At 42.3% G+C, this 22,920-nt stretch overlaps 1 protein-coding gene across 3 annotated transcripts; it reads right to left on the bottom strand.

The window, feature by feature from the left end:
• Positions 1–1,251: 1,251 nt before the first annotated feature.
• On the bottom strand, positions 1,252–22,911 carry ANAPC16 (anaphase promoting complex subunit 16). 3 transcript variants are annotated; one of them, XM_073353613.2, is made up of 4 exons: positions 19,868–20,074; positions 19,610–19,764; positions 9,246–9,320; positions 1,252–3,694 (listed from the first exon to the last, which is right to left on the bottom strand). In XM_073353613.2, coding segments are annotated over exons 1-4 (273 nt in total). In that variant the 5' UTR covers positions 19,870–20,074; the 3' UTR covers positions 1,252–3,653. The 3 variants fall into 3 exon arrangements, with proteins under 3 accessions (XP_073209714.1, XP_073209713.1, XP_073209712.1); XM_073353612.2 differs by lacking the exons at positions 1,252–3,694; positions 19,868–20,074 and adding exons at positions 4,401–7,860; positions 22,817–22,911; XM_073353611.2 differs by lacking the exon at positions 1,252–3,694 and adding an exon at positions 4,401–7,860 and having other exon boundaries at positions 19,868–20,060.
• Between the last annotated feature and the right edge of the window lie 9 nt (positions 22,912–22,920).

Genomic DNA, 22,920 nt, shown 5'->3' with positions numbered 1-22,920 from the left:
AGAGATCCATATTGTCTTAATCTGGCCTTGTGTACAGCAGGATCCTGGAGACTAACACATATAAGGCTTGAGTAGTGGGGAAGTTTGGGACTCACCAGATCAGTTTATAGCTGATGAGCATTAAGGTTTCTAACCATCAGAGGAGTGAAGTTCTAGAACAGCCTTCCAAGGGGAGCAGTGGGGGGTAAAAAACCTAACTGGTTTCAAGACTTGAGCTTGATAAAATTATGGAGAGGTGGTATGATGAGATTGGCATGTGGCCCATCTGTGACTGCTAGTAGCAAATATCTCCAGCAGCCAGAGATGGGACACTAGATGGGGAGGGCTGTGAGTTACTACAGTGAATTCTTTCCCAGGTGTCTGGCTGGTGAGTTTCACTGACATGCTTGGGATTTAACTCAGGGGTTCCCAAACTTTCTGCTGGCACAACCCCATTTTAATAAAGTGTTTCCTGTCAGGACTTCAGACAACATGGAGTGCACCATTTTGAAGAGCAAAATGGCATCCTCCACACAGCATGACCTCGCAGACACCATACATGTGAGATAATGCCTCATGGAGGTTGCCATTTTGTTCTACAAAAGGCATCATCCTTCGCACAGCATGAGCTCACACATATATTGCATGTGAGGTCATGCTGTGTGCAGGATGACATTTGGTGTCTTCCATGCATCGTGACCTCGTGCACATCATACATGCGAGGCCATGCTGTGCCGAATAAAATGACATGCTCTGCGCATTAGGGATTGCTGCGAACCTATCCGCTGATGGCACAACCCCTTTGGGAGCTGCTGATCTAACTGATTACCATATTTGGGGTTGGGAAGGAATTTCCCCCCAAGTCAGATTGGCAGAGCCCCTGAGTGATTTTTACCTTCCTCTGCAGCATGGGGCACATGTCACATGCCCATTTGAACTAGTGTAAATGGTGGATTATCTGTAACTTGAAGTCTTTCAATCAAGATTTGAGAACTTAAGAAACTCAGCCAGAGGTTATGGATCTTTTACTGGTGTAGGATGGTGAGGTTCTGTGGCCTGCAATGTGCCGGTCAGACTAGATGATCATGATGGTCCCTTATGGCCTTAAAGTCTATGAGATCCTGCTGTTACCCCAGCCAGCAGGCCGTGTGTGCAGCAGAAGTTCTTCCTCACAGTGGAATCCTCTGACTTTAATACAACTAGTTCCAGAGCTGCTGCAAGTAATGAACAAATGAGGGGCTTGATCCTGCTCCCATTGAAGTCAACAGAAAAACTCCCACGGACTTAAATAGAAACATAATTGAGCCTTTAAGCAGCCAGGAGGTTCAGCCCTTGATGGGACTGCAGCTGAGAGGGAGTTTATAGAGCTGCTGCTGCCGCCACTGCTGTCTGTACCCCAAACTTTGTTCAGAGACTGCAGCGCTGGCTTCCACGCTCCCATCAGAGGAGTAGAATATGCCTTTTACCCTTCTTGTTGGAACTGGTCTCTCTTGTTTGTTTGACCCTCTTGTGTCTGAGTATAAACTAGTGTCAGCAAAGTGGGTGAAATAAAGCAACAAGACCCAGTTATTTTCCTATATGCATCATTTCTGTACCTGAATCTTTTACTCTGTTGATGCTGAAACAGTGAAGAGAAATATAGCAATCATTTATGATTATAGGGAAAAAAAATTCAGGATGGAAACTTTTGACCACAAAGGTCACATCTTGAAGGTGAAGACACGCTGTCTTCTGGAATTTATCTGTCTTCTGGCGAGTTACCTGTTACAAATGTTAGTGCACTAGGATCGTTGTGACTTAGGAAAGGGGTTAAAGAGTATGTGTTGAAAGTGTGGACAGAGGTGATACTTGCTGCACTGACTTTTCTCCACTTCTCCCGTAGTGACAGTTAGATTGTGGTTCATATCGCTTTTCTGTAGTCATGGGGTAATTGTCCACAGTTAACAGTGGACTCCTCAAGCTATTGCAAAAAGAGAGCCTTGTAAAATTGGTCTGATGTAAAAATAATCAGAGATCTGGACATCTCTCTCTCTCTATATTCCCCCTGCACATTGCTTAAGTTAGTATTTGCAGAACTTTGCAATCTGTATAGATCCCTCTGTAGATTGTGGCATGACTCTTATCAGTTAAAAGGGATTTCACTGAAAGTTGTCTAACTTGTCGTCTAGCCCCTGTCTCTGTCTCCTCCCTAGTTCTGTTTCAGTGACTGAGATAAAGTGTAATTATAATGCCCTTCATTAGTACTGTACTAGATAAGGCCAGGCTCTTACTTCCCTGGAATGTCCTCCTTGTTCTTGCTTTGAGTCCTAAGGAACACATCTTCTCCTGTCCTTTCAAACCAATTCCCATTGCTAAGGCCCTGGATTGTAGCAACCATCCTTCCAAACAAATGGAGGGGTTTCCCTTTGGAGACCACTAATGCTACTCTTTGATCAGGCTAAAAGGAATTGCCTGAAGTCACTCAGTGCATAGCACAACCTCTTCTTCACCCCAAAGCTGTCTTTGGAGTTCTCCCCCCCCTCAACCTTTCCTGTTTTAGGAGCAAGAATATGGGTTTGCTGGATGGAAGTGCAGAACTCTGCCAGGAGATCTCCGAGGCAGGCCACCCATGAATTAAAGCACTTATTTGTCTATTCATCTATGATTTTTTGCCCCCACATTCATTTGCGTGGGTTTGTTCCCCTTTTATTAGAGATGAAATCCATCTGGAAAGTATCTGTCTCTCTGAGAAGTAGGCTTATCTGTATTGTCTTGCCTTCCCCTTCCTTCTGTGTTGGCACTGTTCCTACTCAAATTTTTATGCTTTCGTCTCTCTCCATAGGTTCTGTTGTACTCTTCCCCTTCTTGTTGTGTATTCCCCCCCCTACACCTCAGTATTCACAGTCTTCTATTTCCCTCCTTTCCCCCCACCTCCTGTTCTTTGTTGCTTCTCTTCCTCACCCTGTTCTTACTCCTTCCACACTGAATGCTCTAAAGCCTCATCTACACTACAAATCCAGTCACGTTGGAGGACTAGCATGGTTCTGCTCATTAGTGTAGAGGACTATCTAAGGCATTAGCACGCTTCATGGGTATGATTAGGGGCCACCTACTTTACATAACAACTGTACTTTTACTGTGTTGGGGGAACGGCCATACTATAATCTAGTCCCTCCCAGATCTGGTTGTATTTATCATACAGACAGAGCCTTTCCTTCTCTACCTGCTCCAAGTACTAAGAGCAAGGTGACATTTATAACATTTCCTATTTCTAGAATGCTGCAGTATTAAATCATGGGGCAGGGTTATCAGCAGTGACTAACCCTGGTACCCTCAGCAACACAAGCACAAGCCCCTGCCACTTGAGCTGAAGGAGTAATACAGTTGGCTGTCTGAAATAAGATGTCTCTTCTCACTGGGGCCAACCACCAGGAAAATACATGATTATATGCTGTAAATCAGCACAGTGGTCTACTGCCAGCATTTCAGAAATCGTATTAGTTTCAGTGTACGTGAAGATGGAGTGGGACAGCATGACAGAGAAAAGTGCAGACATTCCATACTGGCACATATCCTCTTAGTTTGAGATTTGATTGAGAATATTTGTTAGAATATTTTCTTGAATTTATATAAGAACTTCTCAGACCCTGCATTTTTTTCATTCTTCTTTCGGTGTGTGGCTATGGATCTGGGGTTCAATCATTTAGTTTTGGTGTCCAGGCAGCAGCACTAGGACCTAGGTGAAAAAGGAGTACAGAAATATTTAGCTTGCCTGAGTCAAGACAAAATGTTCTTGTAGCAGCCACAGGAAACCCCAAGAACATCTCTGAACGAGGACATTTGAGGTTTTTTCTCCCCTGCAAACTTTTTATTGCACTTCAAAGCCTTTTCCCCACCTCTTTATAATGTTGTTCTGTAGTTCACACAAGATGTAAAATAGCACAAAGTGATCACTGTGCTATGGGGATTAATTTTTTGACCAGTTTCCTGATTCAGTATGTGTGATGGCCATTTTTTTAATGATAAATGTGAGAGAACTCCAAGTTTGTGTGGGACAGAAGTAAATCAGTCTAAATGAGCTCGTCTGATTAATGAGGAATAGTTAATTATATCCACAGCTGCCACCTCTATATCCACCTGCATTAGATTCCACAAAGGCAAGTGCCCTGTAGAACCATACCCCACAAGAAAGCAACTTGGGGGGTTTAAATCTATAAAGAATAAGCTGCATTTAGAGTACAGTAGATAAAATACTATTTTCTATTTCCAACTTTTATTTTCAAGAAGCCTACAGTATTTGCTGTTTTATATAAAGTGTTCACTGGAAGAAAAAACATGTTGTTCCATTTGTAATACAGTACAACGTGAACTTTTCACTTCCTCTCAGCAGCACAGAAAGACATGTCTATTTTGGTATTATACACACATACAAACAACCCATGTACAATACAGAGCTTTATTTGTTTCCTTGTTTTGCTGGTTGCAGTAACAAGACTGTCAGCATTGGTTTGAATACCACTTGCATATGACTTAAAAAACAAACAAACAAATCATCTCTTCCTTATAGAAGGAGTGGGGTGAAGTCTTATGGTTAAAACAGGCAACTCAGATTCAGGATTTCTAGGTTCTATTTCTAAGTGATGTTGAGTTGCTGTGCAACTTTGGGCTAGTCACTTAGGCCAAAGTTTTTAAAAGCAACCACAGATTTTGGGTGCTCAACTTGAAATGCCTGGGACCTGCTTTTTAGAAAGGCAGAACCCCCTACAACTCTTACTGGAGTCAATAGGAGCTACTGGCATTCAACATATTTGATGATCAGGGACAAGGTGTGTCCAGTTTGCCACCCACAAAGGAAGCACTCAGCGACCATTTCTGAAAATGTTGGCTGTAACCCCTTTGTGCCTCATCTTACTTATCTGTAAAACAGGTATAACAGTTACCTAATAGGTTTGTTGTGAGGCTTAATAATGAATGTTGTTAAAGTGCTTTGAGCTCTCTAGACCAAATATTAGATTATATACCCTCATTTAAGAGTCAACTACTAACTTAAAATTAAATTGCAAACATAACACAAAGCATAACAAACATCTTTTGAAACAGGTAATGTACATGTTGGATAGGTAGTAATTAGATAGACAAAGGAGTTGGTGCTGGGAGCTTGTAGGTTTAGGATTAGGGATTGAATCCAATCAGCATTAGGTTGCAGCCAGAGATTTGATGGCACAATTTAATACTTCATCTGTCACTACCAAGTTTGTACTTGTTTTTGTTCTGTAATTGAAATGTTGGTAGGTGAACAGGATAATTTTTTATAGTGCTGAATCAAAGTGTAATACATATTTCAAAAGCAATAGACTCAGGTTACCATACACTTATGTCAGAGTTTTGTAAGTTCTAGTGGTGTGATGTGCTGAGGAAAAATGATCCAGTGATTAGCAGGTCAGTTTAGGACTTGGGACACCTGGGTTCAGCTCTCTGATCTGCCACAGGCTTCCCATGTGGAGCTGAGGCTTAATTTCTCTGTGCCTCAGTTCCCCATCTATAAAATGGAGACGATACTGTGAGGGGATATAAAACTACTCTGCAATATCCTGGACAAACCTCATGGAATTAAGATAATCATTACTGAATTAAGATCAATGCCTTTGGGAACCATTGTATTAAAATGCAGTTGTTTGCATTATTGGGCGATTTGTATGTAACTTGGGGTATGTTAATATTCCTCTGGTTACTAGCCCTTTGAAGCCACCTTCCTGGAGAGACTCACATAGACTAGTTTAAACTGGATTCTCCATGGACCAACAGATAGAGAAAGGATTTTTGGACAAATAGCCTGGTTTTAAACAAGCTCAGGACCTTCTTCCTGATCCAGGAAACGGACAGGACCACTGGTCCATGGAAGACCCCAGTCCTTAGGGAAGAGTTGGAAGGACTTAACCTATGTGGCCCATAAGGCTAGGTGCTAGTTCAGAGGTGAGGTTGCTATGAACTTGTGTCCCCTTTGCGAGGGGTTTGAAGGACTCACCTGCTGGAGCCCATGTTGAAGGGATCTCTCATAAGCTTATTAGCATGCATGTAGGTTCTTTTATTGTTTTAACATATTTACTCTGTAGTGCTATGCTTTTATTTTAAGAATAAAATGGGCTTGTATAGGAACTACTATATGGTAACTTATAACTTGTTGACAATTACTCTATCAGTCTCTGAAGAGAAAGCAAGCAGGCCTGCTTTGGCAGAGTCTCTTGCTGCAATCACAGTATAGGCAGGGGAATGTGCAGCCTGGAAATACCTGGGTCAGAAGGAAGTGAGATGTGTGTCTCCACTCGAGAGGTGATGGCCGGGGAGCTGGAAGCTTGAGAATGGGTTCCCTTGCTGTCCCATAGAGGAGGATACAGGTGTAGTTGCCTTGAACTGTGACAGATATTACTATCCTTCTTTCCAGGGATGTTGTGAGCTATTCAGATACATATGATACATTTTTCTGGGGGAAATGTAAGTACTTAGATATGATATTCATAATCTGTTTGATATGAAATCTATCAGCATATGACATGATGTAGGTTTTCTGAGTATGTAGAAATTGTGTGTTAACTATACTGTGAGACACGTAATATTGTATACTACTGTTACACTATATTAGAAATAAGAAAAGGAGTACTTGTGGCACCTTAGACTAACCAATTTATTTGAGCATAAGCTTTCGTGAGCTACAGCTTATGCTCAAACAAATTGGTTAGTCTCTAAGGTGCCACAAGTACTCCTTTTCTTTTTGCAAATACAAACTAACATGGCTGTTACTCTGAAACCTATATTAGAAATGGATTCTTTGAATAGGAGATGGAATTTTATAACCCTAGTAATATTGCTTTGCACTTTTGAGATATTTTAAAGGGATGGCCAGAGTAAGGCAAGGGGGATTTGGTTTTTTTGGGGAGATTTTCTTTTTAATTGGACTTAAGTTTGGAGGTATATTGCCATTATAACTATGGAGCTGGGTATATTGCTTGGGTCTTGTCCACAAAACAGTTGATTTCGTTTCCTCACATCCCCAAGCCTTAGAAAAGTTAAAGAAACAGACTTCAAACTCTTGAAATTTATTGGCCATAGAACAAACAGTTGTATACATTATGGTAAAGTAAGAGCAGATTTCGGTGTCTTGAGTCACCGCCTCTGCATTAAACAGCAGCTCCCTTCTCCTAATATTCTGCGTACAGTCAAAAAAAACATGCCAGCAGAGAGAAAAGACTCAGCAAAAACAAGGAGATCTAAATATAGAAATCAGTTAACATTTTCCCCTTCAGTTGGCCCCGCACAGTTCGTTATCACATTCTTCTTCAAAAAGAATCTTCTTCCATTCAGTGCCTTTGCCCTCCAGGATTTGGACTCAAAACAGCAAAGGTATCCAGGTCCTGAATGATTGATATTACCTGGCCAATTCAGGCATGTACACTCCATTGTGAGTAGAAATGATTGGGTTTTTTAAAATAACCTTCCCTTCCCCGTTAAACAAACAAGTTATTCTCCAAGTCTTTAAAACTTATGGTATTTCATAAGTTACAGAAATCAGGCCCAGCTGAATTACTACCAAATGTCTACACTGCAGAAGACTAAAAGGATTTGCAATTTTGTGGTTGCAACTTACTGGATACTATTACAGAGCCACCTGGTGTGGATTTAAAAAACATGATGCAGCTGGGAACACACTGATAAATGGCAGCGTATTTAAAAATCAATCCTGAGTGTTGTATATTTGTGTTGTCTTTCAACACCAGTGATCCCAAAGCTTTCAGCCTGAGGATGGAGTGAACCCCAGCAGCTGCTCTATTGGCTTGTACCTCCACTCATCTGCTTCCAGTTCTTCTACTAAACCAGCTAGTTTTTCCATTCGAGCAACTTGTTGATCTACAAGAAGTCCAAAGATAAACATTGTTTGCAACAGCATTTCACTTAAATCTTTTAATTAGATGTATTATCCTTTGCAGCAGGGATGTCCTTCCCTAATAATCCAGGCACTGCAAAACAGTTTTGCTCCACTGTGTCAGACTAGTCTGAACATTTAAAAAAAATATGTATTGATATTTTCCCTATAGAAGCAAAGACTTCATCAGATCATACAAGAGAACAGACTTCATTAACCTTCTTCAAGGACTAAAAATATATATGTCCAGCGTGGGACAGGAGGTCTATCTGTAACTCTCTGAACATACTGAGGCGCTAATGTGGATCAAAAACTGCAAGAGGGAAACACAAACTTATTAGTGTAAGAAGCCGAAAACAATGTGGGGCTATTTTCTTTAGCATAAATAACTGGAGGCCTTAAATGCAACTCACTGGTATTTCTCTGTATGTATATAACATAACGTTTGAATGTTGCAGCCAATCAATTCCAGAGAATGTTCTAGGCATCAATGGCCAGAACCCTACTGATCTGGGGGAAAACTGGAAAACTTAAAGGGGAGAAATTGGGGGATACCTGGAGACCCTGCCATCTGATTAGTACAGCCACAGATTCAAGTACCTCTTCTATAGAACAAACAATTGCTAGATGGCATAATAGTATCCCATCTCATCTCTGCTCATGCTCCCAGTAGACTTTACCATGTTGACAGCGTGAATGACTTATCTCCCACACCAATAATAATGGGGAGTATGGAGGTACACACAAAGTCCCTGACGTGGGGATGGGGAATAAGGAACACACAAAACCTCTGGGAGGGGGGAGAGATCAGGGGAGCCTGGTATGGGGAAAGGCGTTGCAGTGTAAATGCTTCGGCTGGAGCCTGGGACCTTCCCCCTCAAGGGGTCCAGGAGCTTGGGCTCCAGCCCGAGCCTGAACATTTACACCACAATTTTACAGCCCCTCAGCCCAAGCCCTGAAAACCTGATTCAGCTGACACAGGCCAGCCATAGGTGTTTAACTGCAGGGTAGACATGCTTAAGGCCAGAAAGTAAGTCTGTATTACAGCCAATTTGTAAGGTTTCTGCTCTCTGTTCAGACCTCACCACTTGTGTGTACAGTACAGCATAGAGCAATGGAAAAATGAGGTTAGAAACGCTTATCTGCTCCCACCCCCACCATGTGAATTTAATTCAATATTTGCATCACATTTGAAAAAGGACCTAACAATGGCCTCGCTTAGTGCTAATTCAGGAAGTTAATTTAAATAGCCATTCTGCTTTCTGTGGTTCATGGCACAGTATGTTGCTGGCCTTTGCTATATCCTCCTGCAGCTTCTACAGTAAACTTATAAACACGCTCACAAAACGTACAACACTTGAGTGCTTACCATGTTTCACTTGCTTTAATGTAGAGGCAACCTGATAGCTGAAAACGGATTCACAAAGGAATCTTTCTGAGCCATCTGTAAACAGAAGAGAGAGTGATTTAGTCTTTCCTAAGTGTTTTATGACTGAGAAGCTTTCTATAATTTTTATGTTCAGAATGTGCTTTTCCTCTGCTCACCTACTTTACCAGAATAGGACAGTGTCTAATGTGCAGCACTCTGGTCTGTGGGTCAGGAAGCCGTGGGTTGAAGTCCCACACCAGGGCTTTGACTTATACCCAGTGCTGACACGGAAATGGAGCACAGAGTGGGTGTGCTGCTGCACTGTTTGGTATCTTGGTACCCCTTTTGCCTGCTTCTCATGGTTGCTGTCAAGAGGGATGTGAAAGATGCTATGGCATTTTGATTAAAAGAAAATCTTGGTCTCTGTGCCAACAGTCTTTTCCTTAATAAAACAAACGTGAATAATCTACAGCCTGAGAACTGTTGCTGAGTTCATAAAAGTTGTTGCATTTGCCCACACAGTAATGGCTCTTAAGATCTAACTCTCATCTTTAGGCAGTCTTTTAAGAGATAGTTCGAAAGGTGCTCCATAAAGCTCAAGTTTTCCCTATATTTCTGAAAATATAGGTAAAAATTAGTTGAGTAGCCTTTGTATGACAAATGACAATTTGCCTGTCCAAATACAAAATGACATAAAATTTCATCCTTTAAACTACGTTGGTTTATTGAAAGTGTAACAGAAGCACTGCGATTTCAGTTAAGATTTGAGTGTTCTGCAGTGCAATTACAGGACCAAATACTGTGTCAGTGCCAGAAAGTGCCCTGAAAAATGGTAGGAGAATCATAATTGAAGACACTGTAGAAACTCAGCTGTGGATGGCTTTTTGGAAAATTGTAGGGTGACTGACATGTGTTCATAATTGAGAATTACTCCTCGGCTGAGGGCAGTGCAGTGCAGTATAAAAATAAATGTTTAGCACAAATGGTTTGTAGAAGGTGTCTCAATTCACCATCTCTGCCTGAATGAAAAGGAAAGAGGCCGCCGTCTCCCTTTCTAGCTGATAATTCATATTAGCACTACAGCATGCCACATCTCAGCCAGTCATGTGCACTTTTATCATATAGAAAGCACAATGAAAGGAGACCAGGCTCTAGAGAGACGTAGTACTTGACACAATCTGTACTTAAAAAAAATATATATATATATATATATACAAACATATAAAAATATTAAATATAAATATAAAAATACAAACCTTAAAGCAAGCCATGGTCCATCAGCCTATCCATTACATATAGACCATATTGTCTTTGCTAAATGCAAATATAGATTCAATAAATCAGAAAAGGGATACCTACACTGGAGGAAAAAAAACTGGGCCTAATCCTGCAAAGTACAGAGTCCCACCGCTGTCAACTAGAGTTTAGAGTACACAACTCATAAGAGTGTCTTAAGCTCTTTAGTACCACCTTATCTCAACCCTGACTGTGCATTATTGCCTAATATAAAAGGTCTTCTCAAAGAAAACAATAGTTATTGCCTCATTTGTATGTAAGCCTTGCTCTATCAACATCATGGTTTATTCTTCCATTAACTGATTCTACACCTGTAGGCAGGGCTTCCAGTTTACACCACTTTAAAATATTTTGTTCAGCAACTGAAAGGGCTATAATACATAGCCACTTCCCTAAGGATGATAAAATCTAATTATCTTCAAGTTCTGAGGTAGAAAAGAGTACATCTGGTGCCACAGACAGATTACTGAATATGTGGAACAACAGATAACCTTACAGTGGATTACAATTTCATGGTTAAGTGATACTTCCAGCATTTATTATTCTATATGCAACCCATTTAAAATAATTCCATTTTGTGTGTGCAAAATGTCACTCTAAAAAACTAAAGGAAAAGGAGTTACAATTCTATGGATCACTCCAGCTCTCCATCCACACAAAGAGAGAAGCTCTCATAAATACTGATTGCTAATATGTGTGGCTATTAGGATAAATAATACAGTTAAGACATTTATACACATTCTTTGCTAAATGAACTTTAAAACCAAAGGACAGAACTGTCCAAAGAAAACACATCTTTCTTCTGCCAGGCTATGTTCTTGTGCATCAACTAAGATGGCCAAGCATTAAAATATATCAATTTATTAACAACGTCCTTCACTATCTTGTCATGTCTTATTGCTTGTAATGTAGTACTTCAGTACCAGTTTTAAAAATGAGCGGCTAACTAAATCTGACAAGTTAAGTACAGATTTCCATTCTGAAATATCCCTACTAGCCAGGCTGCAGGAAGCATTCAGCTCAGAAATCAGCTTTCATTGACCTTTTGCAATTATTTCCCCCCCCCCAGGCCTACTTGGTACTTCATGGGTCACTGAAGAAATCCCAGAATGTGACACCACAAATATCAGAAACCTTATTGCAATCTATAATACTTGTATTATCACAGAATTGTCTGTACTGAGTTCTCCTAAGTCTAGAGTCTCGAGGACATGAATAGGCTGGAACTTTCCATATCACATTTAGCAAACTCTTCACAATAAACTAATGTTAAATCTGATCCTCTTAAAAAGGATGGAGATGCTCCAAACAGGAAGTCACTTATACATTACCAGATGGAAAAGCCAGGTTGAACTTAGTCCTCAACCTAATAAGTATGTAATAATTCTAGAAGAGTCTCTTCTGACAATGGGAGCTAATAATAAAGACATGTTAAGAAAAAGCATTTTATCCTTGTTCTTAAATATTGATGAGGGGTTGTCTACGTCACCAGACAAAGTCTACAGTTAATTTTAACTAACTTATTTAGTTGTTTCAGAGTAACAGCCGTGTTAGTCTGTATTCGCAAAAAGAAAAGGAGTACTTGTGGCACCTTAGAGACTAACCAATTTATTTGAGCATGAGCTTTCGTGAGCTACAGCTCTGTAGCTCACGAAAGCTCATGCTCAAATAAATTGGTTAGTCTCTAAGGTGCCACAAGTACTCCTTTTCTTATTTAGTTGTGTGAACATGACAGGAGATACTTTCAAAGGCATCATACCTATCAAATACATAATTCTGGGTGTGACCTTCATTTTATTTCTTTCAGTTCATCCCACAAGGAGAAGAGTCAGCAGTTGCTGTATGCAGATTTCTAGCAAAACCTCTAACAAAGCTTAATAATAGTCTTCAATTTTGCATGTCACTTAATATTCAGACATCCTATTTTCCCCCTTCCCTTTTAATGCAAAACTCCCTCTCCCACGGCCTGAAAAATCCACTTGCCCAGGGACAGCAGAAAGCCAGATGTCTTGTCTGCGGATGACTCAAGTGCCTCTGCATGAAGCATTGTCAAGCTGCAGCACAATGAAAACTAAGTCTTTTCGGCCTCACTGCAGCTATTCAGAACCCAGTGGGTGGCAGTAAAACAGATTGGCAGTTCATTTCACTTTGCTGTTGCTTGAGAAACTGGGCAACAGCAGAGACAGACGACAAAGCAACGCAGTGAGTAAGAACTAAAAACCAACCTCAAGGTGGCATAGAGCAGTGTTTCTCAACCTTTTTGATACTAGGGACTGGCTTGCTGTCTTCCTAAACCATGTCAGGTAGATCTCAGGGACCGGTGCTAGTCCATGGACCGGTTATGGAGAACACTGGCATAGAGTACTGTAGCTCCCCACGGCAGCAGCCAGGAGGTCAGGGAAGAATAGGCTGGTAAAGATCCATCCACCTTCATAGTATTCAGGTCACTCGGATGGAACAGAAATAAAATGCTCCTCCCTTCCAGAAACCAGAGGTGGAGGGGGGAAAAGGAAAGGATCCAATTTATTAGACACCTACAAGCTACTGGATGATACTAAAGCTTTAATCAAATTGCAGGGGCAGCACCACTGTAGAAGTCCCAGGATCTGAGCAGCACAGTAGTGGAGAGAAGTTGGCTTCTTACCTGGGCCTTGCCCCTAGACAGTAGGGCCCCTCATCTTTCATACCAAGCTTTGGCTAGTGGTTTAGTCCTGTTTACTAGGTGTCTTTTCTAGCTTTGTGTGTGATTGGATAGAAGTGAGTGGACATAAGTGGAGCAGGCCGGAAAGATTGATTGAATAAGCACAGAGAGAGAGCTGACCAGCAATATGGGGGGGGGAGAAAGAGAAAACACAATATGGTGAAACAAGACAAAGAAATGGACACTGAAGACATGTGCTAAGTTTATTAATAGAAAGTCAGATGAGTACACTATCTTAATCTTTTAAATTGCAGGGTTAGTGGTAGTACAGTATCCATGGCCGGCCTTAGGGAAAATGGCACCTTGGGCGAATTTGCATTTTGGTGCCCCTGGCCCCCATGGGTTCCCCGGGCTCTCCTCCCTCCCTTCACCCCAAAGACCTGCTCCCCATCCTGTGCCCCAATCCCTGCACCCCCTTCATTCCCAACCCCTGCATCCCCCTCCTACACACATGTGGGGAAACTGACCTGGATGCACGAAAGCAGCTGGCATCGCTGCTCGCTCCCCCACCCCCAGACTGCTGCTCCTCTGTCCCACACACCCCTAAGGGGCTGTGAGGGAGGGAGGGACCGAGCGAGGAGCAACATCAGGGCTCCCGGCATCCATGTCATTTTCCCCGCCTGGGCTGCCTCAGGAGAGGGCCTGAGAGCAGCAGCTCCTGATGCCGCACAGCACAGGTGAGGAAAGTGATCTGGATGCAGGGAGGGACCCCTGGTGTATGTGCTGGGGGGGACTGTATAAGGGAGACTGTGTGTGTGTGTAAGAGTGTGTGTGTGGGTAAAAACAGCTAACAAAAGCCAAAGCTGGCCAAAACACCAGCCATGTGCTGCTCCCACTAAAAGGGAACCATCACACTATCTCATCCTTCACATTTCTCATATGAACAACCAGGGCTTGAATTAAATTTTTATATGAAATTGGGGGCAAATTTAAAAACTATTTAAAACATTTTAAAAATAAAAAATATGAAATTTTTTAAAATACATTTTAGTGTCATTATTCATACTAGTTTTGCTAGTCTTTTCCCCAAGTCGGAGGCATGGAGACTCGGATCAGGACCAGCTGTGCCTGCAAAAGACATCCCTCTCCAGACTGAACCCCCTGAACTGGACCAGACCCACATCCCTCCCTAGAACAGTAGCGCTGGTGGGGGGATGGATCAGGGGCAACTGGGGGAGGTCCAATCTCCCCCACGGGCACTGGTAGGGGGATGGGTCAGACGGTGCTGGATCTCCCCCAGGGGTGCTAGTGGGGGATGGGGTGAAGGGACTCCAGTTGTTCTGTGGGGCCTGGGCTGAGAGGGCTTATCTGGAGCAAGGGGCACCCACTGGTCGGGGTGTCCATCCACTGGGTGCCGGTGCTGCTTCCTGCCCAGCAGGGTCCAGGACCCTCATGTTTCCCAGCCTCTGCATTTGAATAATAGTGGGCGTGGGGCTGGGGCATGGGGCGGGAGCCCCATGCGCAGCACCCTCCCACCAGCGCTGCCCCAAGCCTGGCAGGGGCCCCGAGAGCCTAGGGAGGAGGCGGGGGCTGTGCCATGGGGGACCCCAGCAGTCCATGGCACATGGTAGCCAGAAACCCCCCGGGTCTGCCACCGAGTCTCCCTCCCCCTTTGCTCGCTCCACCAAGTGGTATGAGCCTGGGAGGGAGGGGGGGGAAGGGCAGAGTAGAGCCCCAGCGGCTGCGGGGTCCTCTCTGCCCCCTCATGAGCCCTCAGCTGGCGGCCAGCTGGCTGAGAAGAGGGAGGGGGCAGGGAGAAGGCAGTCCTGGGCCTGCCAGCAGAGAGGAGTGGGGTGGGAATGCTGTGCTGGGTGGAGAGGAACCACCGCTGTGGCTGCTTGTCCACAGCGCATAAGTGGAGTGCCGAGCCAGCGCATGGCGTCCTCTTTGGCAGGCCACCCTGGGTGGCTGCCCTGGCCGCCCACCCCAAAGGCCGGCCCTGACAGTATCTTTCACTCTGGTCAACAGAAGATGAGTGGAGTTTTTAAGCCTTGCCCACTGTCACTATTGGGAACTTTGCCTGAATAAAGGCTTAACAATAGGGCTCAAGGAAAATGAATTTCCTACAGACTGAATAGAAACCGAACATAGGCTAATGTATATACAATCCTTAGACTTTACCTGATTTATCTGATATGGCAGAATGTGATTATTCTGCATTACATCTTTTATTTATTTTTAATCATTTGTACAGAGCCTATCACTTAAGCAACTAGACTGTACTTACAGAAATGCTACAAATCCATAAACATGACATCACTCCTTTTTCAATTGATTTTAAGCAAATATTAAACTGGAAGCAAGCTAAGCAGAAGTTAGCTAATCTTCTGGCAATCCCTGGCTCACTCAGAGTTTAAACAATCAAATATATTAACTTCCCTCTATACCTTGCAATTTCCACAAGAATAATAATAACCCCATGCAGATTAAAATTACTCATGTATCTTACAAGCATCTTAGAAATAAGGGAGTTCACAATATTGTCAATAACATATGACAAATAACATTATTTAAATCTGCTCTTGGTAGTACTACCAGTAAATCCAAAATCCCTTAGAGAATCCAAGGGTACATTATTTAAAAAAATTCTAAAACTACCTGAAAAAGATGTACAATTGGGCGACGTTTATGAATATTTTAACTGCTTTCTTTGAAAAAAAGGCCACCACATTATGCAGCCAGCACACTAACAACTGCATCCATTTGAAGAAAGAACGGTGTGGGATGTTATCTACGAAATTAAAAGCCTAAATTAAATGAAGCGTCCTGTAATGAGGATAGCATTAAACTGCTGTTGCCACTCAAAATAGATTAGTCACCATGTTATCAGGAACAGATCAACCGAAAGCTAAATCAAATAAATGTACCTTACCTCACATCCTAAAAGGCTCCTAAACTAAACAAGGGGAGAAAATTTTAAAGGTTGGGGCCTTTTGAGAACCTTGCCACCAGTCCTGGAAAATCCCATCCCAGGATCCACTTCTATTTAAAAGGGATGAATCAGAGGCTGATCTACTGTTTACCATTATCAGAATACCATTGTCATACTGGCTCATCTTCCAAGCCTCCTTTGCAATTAAAATGCCCTCTACTGTATTAGTGATGTGCTCAAATAAAAGGACATTAATGTTCATTATGTTTTATTTTAATACATATGCATCCCACCATGTCTTTCAAATGAAACACTGGTATTACCAGCCTACCTAGGCCCTTTAAGCCTACATACCAAAAATTCTATTCTCCTAGCTGAACCTTCTGAAGCAGAAAGAAAAGGAGGACTTGTGACACCTTAGAGACTAACCAATTTATTTGAGCATAAGCTTTCGTGAGCTACAACTCACTTCATATCCAATGAAGTGAGTTGTAGCTCACGAAAGCTTATGCGCAAATAAATTGGGTAGTCTCTGAGGTGCCACAAGTACTCCTTTTCTTTTTGCGAATACACACTAACACGGCTGTTACTCTGAAACCTGTTGTTCTGAAGCAGAGTCACCCATCAAGTTAGTAACTTGAAGTATTTCATAATTTTAATTTGTTTTGAGGGCTCATTAAGTTCTGTGAACAAGTCTTTAGTCAGAATTATTTCAAGTCTGGCATATAGACTAATGTCTACAAATCTTAATTAGTGATATGGCATAATATGTAATTAACTACAGTGCTATCAGTACCTAGCACATCAACTAACCTAAGTAGTATTAGGTGATGATTTACTTTTATCTAGTGCCTTTCATTCACAATTATACATACAGCTCCACTGAAAAGCAGTCACTTCCAAGGTAGAGGATTGTAACCGACACATAGCTCACTGCACAACAGCAAAGGGAGGGGAAATTCAGGCCATGATATTGAGGCAAACACCTGGGCTTACACAGTCCTGGCCCCTATTCTTACATGGTGTCCAATAAGAGCAGACAGATCTCAAAGACCCTCTTCTCCCTTAAGTAAACTGCATGGAATCGGTTTACTTACCCCAGAGAACAAAAGCCAGAGTTGATCCTGTTTGGATTTTAACCTGTAGTTCCACAGAGTTTAGGTGATACTGATGCTTAGATCACCCAAACCACTGCTCCTCCAAACTACACTGAAAGAGCAGATCACGTCAGTGCCATAACTGACAATATTAATGCTGCTGTACAAATATAGGGAATGGACTTAAATGGGAGCAGCAGGAGACCCCTGTATTCTAATGAACATAACATACTGTGCTATACAAACCCCCCAGCGCTACAGAACTAAAAGCTATGAATTTCAATCACAGGCAAGTTGTGTTTCCCATAATCAACTGAAGGACCCTTTTGCCTGCCCTGGCACTCCTCCATTCTACAGCTAAAAAGTAAGGGGAAAAAGGCAGAAGGCAAATAGAAAAAACAACAGGGCAAGTAGAGGGCTGGTCAATTGAGCAGTTTTATGTATTAAAACATAATGAACATTAACTTCGTTTCATCTGAGCACATCACAAATTATTCACCATTGTCAAATATTGTAAAATATTCCAGCAAGGATGATCTGATATAGGGGGTGGCCTATATTTTGGATTGTATCATGGTGCCATCTGTTAGCAAGTCTACTTAAATGTCTTCATCACTGTTGGGGAAGAAGGTGAACTAACTGAAAGCTGAGCATCCTGGTTGGCTCAAATCTTAAAGATATACATACAGTGTTGATTTTAATTTGTATACTAGGCCATTAATTTACATAGCAGCTTACAAAGGACATTAAGCAGGTTAAAAAACACAGTCCCTGCCCCAAAGAGCTTACAATCTAAACTGACTAGACAAACATACAGAAATTAACTCATAAGGGAGTGGGGAGGGAAAGGAAGATTCACAGTCATTGAACTGCCTCACCCAACACAAAGAGAATAGATTCATAGCCATTAAGCTGCTTGAAGAGTTGGCCTGCTGCCTACCTAGCATAAGTGCATTTTAAAATGACTTTTTTTCTTTTATAGTTGTTATATGTTTATTTCTGCTTAATTTCATTTTTCTTTTATTTTGTAACTGTTCAGTCTTGAATAATATTCACATTTAAATGTTAACATAACATTGCTAAAAAGGTAATAGTAATTATTCTTTTTTTAGAACTTTAATTGTGTTTTGCATTTTTCTGAGTTAAAATAACTCAGATAAGTAACTTTTTTGTAATTAGGCATATGTATTTATCTCAGGCTAGGCCTATCGGAGAGCATAAAAATTTTACTTTTTTTTGTTATTGCTCTAATAAATTAGTGCCTTAAAATATTTGACCAGTCAACTGACCAATTATTTTTGAACCAGTCAAATGCCCAACACTAGGAAAATGGAAGCAGTTTTCTAACCTGCATATATCATAAGAGCACACGCTCATATCTAATTGGAGATTAGATCTAATTTATGATTAGATTTTAGACAAATGCAATGGCATTTCAGATACTCAAATGAAACATGTAAGGCCAAGTTCATCCCTGCTCTAACTCCACTGACTTCAATGGAGTAACAGCAGGGATGCTGAATAATGGGCAAATTCAATCTGAAAAGAGTCCCATAGGCCCGATCCATCTTTGTGCTACAGCCCCGTTGCATAAGGTAAGCTGGTGCAAAATGCCCATATGGCACGCATATGCCCCTACCATTGTGCATGGCTCTGCCAGCTTTGTGCCACCTCTGCAAGTCCCCTTTCCCCTGCATGGGCCCAGGAAGGCACAGGATGGTGGAAGCAACCATCACAACTGCAGTGGCCCACTGAAGTAGGAGTGCAAGTTATCCTCAGTGCTACCCTAGTCTATGCTGCGGCCTAAACAGGCCATCTTGGTCCCTGAGTACTGGAGGCACAAGCTGCCTTGCCTTCTGTTTCTGCGCTGGCACGGCCACGAATCTGACCCTATGAACCTAAATAGAAGAGGATTTGCCAAAGAATAATACAACCCCATCAGACATCTCTATAGTAATTTTCAGTTATGAAACCAAAGAAGTAGCTAGCAAAAAGAAGCTGACAGAGTCATGTACTCAGTCTTTCCTGTCCCAACTGCTGCCTTGCTTTCTGTGAAGTCTGAGATTTTTGTTTTTATGGGTCTAAAATATCAGACTGTTTAAATAATTTTTTTGAACATATGAAGGAAAAACAATCCTACGCCATCTTAAAGTTTGAGATAAATAGGGGTAGATAATTTATCATAATTTTAGGAATAAAGGAAAGAAGATGGTGGCATGGATATACTGAAAGCAGAGATAAACCTAGCATCTGCCTACTCAGATCTCCCTCCCTTTACAATTAGATCCTTTGGCTGCTTTGTGTCTAAAATGACATTAAGGATCCTAACTTTTTATATAGTCTGTAAACTGTATCAACAGTTGTTTATTGACAGCAAAATGTGAAACAGAGCAATCACCTTCTAACATTTCTCCAGCTCCTTTGGGGTACGTAAAGAGGGCTTTCCGTGGTGGGGCAAGTTCCGAAACACTGAACCCAGATCCAGTTACAGAGCTTCCACTGACTCCGCCAGCTGAAGAGGATGAAGAGGAGGCTGCCATTTCTCCCTTTAACCTGAAGGCAACAGAGAAAATGTTACCTTTTCCTTCTCTAACTTAATTTTTGCTAATTCAACACATCTTTTTGCCTACAGAGACCTGGGTTCAAATTAACTCACATTCATAGGTGAAAATTTGTTTGGCGATTCCTATCTTAGTCTTCCACATCTCAAGTCCACCACAGTACTTGGCATCATTGGTTGTCTGATTGCAGGGTGTTATAGATCACAAGTAAGGTCCACAGGGAGCAAGTTCAGTGGCTAAGGTTCTAGACCTTGGCATTATAAAACAAGTAACTGCATGGCTGAGAACTACTGGCCTGTATTAGCAAAAAGAAAAGGAGGACTTGTGGCACCTTAGGGACTAACCAATTTATCTGAGCATAAGCTTTCGTGAGCTACAGCTCACTTCATCGGATGCATACTGTGGAAAATACAGAAGATGTTTTTATACACACAGACCATGAAAAAATGGGTGTTTATCATTACAAAAGGTTTTCTCTCCTCACACCAGTAACCCAGGAACCTATCTTTGCAACAAAGCCCACTGCCAACTGTGCCCACATATCTATTCAGGGGACACCATCACGGGGCCTAATAATATCAGCCACACTATCAGAGGCTCGTTCACCTGCACATCCACCAATGTGATATATGCCATCATGTGCCAGCAATGCCCCTCTGCAATGTACACTGGGCAAACTGGACAGTCTCTACGTAAAAGAATAAATGGACACAAATCATATGTCAAGAATTATAATATTCATAAACCAGTCGGAGAACACTTCAATCTCTCTGGTCACTCGATTTCTGATCTCAAAGTGACTATCCTTCAACAAAAAAACTTCAAAAACAGACTCCAACGAGAGACTGCTGAATTGGAATTAATTTGCAAATTGGATACAATTAACTTAGGCTTGAATAGAGACTGGGAATGGTTGATTCATTATAAAAGTAACCTATTTCCCCTTGTTTATTCCTTTCCCACCCCCACTGTTCCTCAGACGTTCTTGTTAAACCCTGAATTTGTGCTGGATATGGCCCACCTTGATTATCATACACATTGTAAGGAGAGTGATCACTTTAGATAAGCTATTACCAGCAGGAGAGTGGGGTGGAGGGAGAGAAAACCTTTTGTAGTGATAAACACCCATTTTTTCATGGTCTGTGTGTATAAAAACATCTTCTGTATTTTCCACAGTATGCATCCGATGAAGTGAGCTGTAGCTCACGAAAGCTTATGCTCAAATAAATTGGTTAGTCTCTAAGGTGCCACAAGTACTCCTTTTCTTTTTGCGAATACAGACTAACACGGCTGTTACTCTGAAACCTGGCCTCTATTAGCTATCTTTTTCACTGAAAAAGTAAATATTTTCCAAGTGGAGCTCTGCACCCTAGGAAGAACTGATATTTGAGGGCCATAATGTGGCTATGTTCAAACTACAGCAGATTTCTTGCATGTATTTTAGTACAAAATGCAGTTCACAATTTTACCACTTGGTGGCACACAAAAATAAAAGAAAATTATGCTCAAATGCCTTGGCAAAATGGAAATATGAGTAGGATCAGAGTATGCATAACTAATTCAGTACAGATTTCAGAGTAGCAGCCCTGTTAGTCTGTATCCACAAAAAGAAAAGGAGTACTTGTGGCACCTTAGAGACGAACAAATGTATTTGAGCATAAGCTTTCGTGAGCTACATGAAGTGAGCTGTAGTTCACAAAAGCTTATGCTCAAATAAATTTGTTAGTCTCTAAGGTGCCACAAGTACTCCTTTTCTAATTCAGTACCGAGCATTAAACTCGATTCACCTTCTGAAGATTCTCTTCATGTTTGTGGGTGGTGGAAAAAAGTAAGTCTCACTCACCAGTTGTGCAAAAATCCCACAAAACATTCTGCTATAAAATCTAGAGAGCCACAAGACTGTACCCTCCTCACATCACTCCCTGTGTGAAGAAATGCTATGGTCTTTAAAAGGGTCTTGACTCCTCTGCTGCACTTTGCTCCTAAATGTGCGTTTTGTGTTTTATCTCTGTGTTTTTAAATTGCATTTGACAATAATAATGGTTGGGAATTCTTTTGGCAGTTTAGCAGTCTGCCACCTGATCACTTTAACTCCTCACACATACACCTCCCACCCTGCCTTTAACACTCACCTTCCTTATTCTTTCAGCATAACAGAACTGCTTAAATATATTTTGATAGGGCATTTGACCTTTATCCCTTTCCATTTGGGCACTGAAGTGTCTTTTGTTTTTATTACCCACTATAATTTCTCATCTATCCTCTAAATTTTTCTTTGGTGATGTCTACACTATGGGAACTACAGATCAGCTACAGAACCCAAGATGAACACTGTTGGGTTATAACTGTCTTCTCTCTCTTTCCCTAAGGCTACTGACTCCTTGCTTGTCCAGCCCATTATCCTTATAGGGCCTATACCATCTTCATTCTCTGTCACCTTCACTCACTTCCCGATTCATTACCAATTCAGAACTTCCCTCTTGAAACCCAGGAAAGCTGGATGTCAAGCTCAAGGCAGGAGCAATATATTCATCCACTCTGCGTACCAATTTAAAGTTACATTTTAGCTCAGCTTTTTGGGACTAGATGCGGATTCATCAGCAGTTCCAGGTTTTGATCACAAAGCTGGCTGCAAAGAGAAACTGTTCATGGTTGCATGGATCTAAGCCGCGGTCCTCACAGGTATCTGAAAGCCATTTAGGAAGCTAGAAGAGTAAATATTTTGAGGGTCTGGGCCCAATCATATGGCGCAAGGAGCGTCTGAGAGGGGGAGGTGTCCCAGGGGAGCTCACCCCGCCCATACCGGAAGAATAACGGCGGCGGCGGCCGTTTCTACATGGCTACTGCGCACGCGCACGGACGGCTCGAGCAACACAGCGCATGCGCGGAGCAGCAACTCGCTGCTCTCGGGTGGGGCAGCGCTCTCCCGCTAAAGCTACCACTTACCCCTCCCTACCCAACGGCGCCCCGGTGAGCGAGGTGGCTAGGACCGGGCCCAGATCGCCCCCTCACCCGCTCCGGCCGCCCTCACCCCGCTGCCTCACCTGGTGCCCGACCGGCTTGGCGTGGCGAAGGCGGCCTGAGTGCGTGCGTGCGTGCTCGCGCTACATGTTGGGCGGGCGCGAGCACGCACGGCCCCGCCCCCTGC

The sequence above is a fragment of the Lepidochelys kempii genome, chromosome 7 (assembly GCF_965140285.1).
Source record: "Lepidochelys kempii isolate rLepKem1 chromosome 7, rLepKem1.hap1, whole genome shotgun sequence".
Taxonomy (NCBI): domain Eukaryota; kingdom Metazoa; phylum Chordata; order Testudines; family Cheloniidae; genus Lepidochelys; species Lepidochelys kempii.
The sequence above is the reverse complement of the archived record's forward strand: the minus strand, read 5'-3'. Positions and strand labels throughout refer to the sequence as shown.

Bases quoted from the DNA above. Each gene is read 5' to 3' on its own strand.
- ANAPC16 (XM_073353611.2), bottom strand. The intron at 9,321-19,609 runs GTGATTGCTCTG...TTCTGTTTACAG, and splicing joins AGCTGGAGAAATGTTAGAAG to ATGGCTCAGAAAGATTCCTT. The intron at 7,861-9,245 runs GTAAGCACTCAA...GACTTCTTGTAG, and splicing joins ATTAAAGCAAGTGAAACATG to ATCAACAAGTTGCTCGAATG.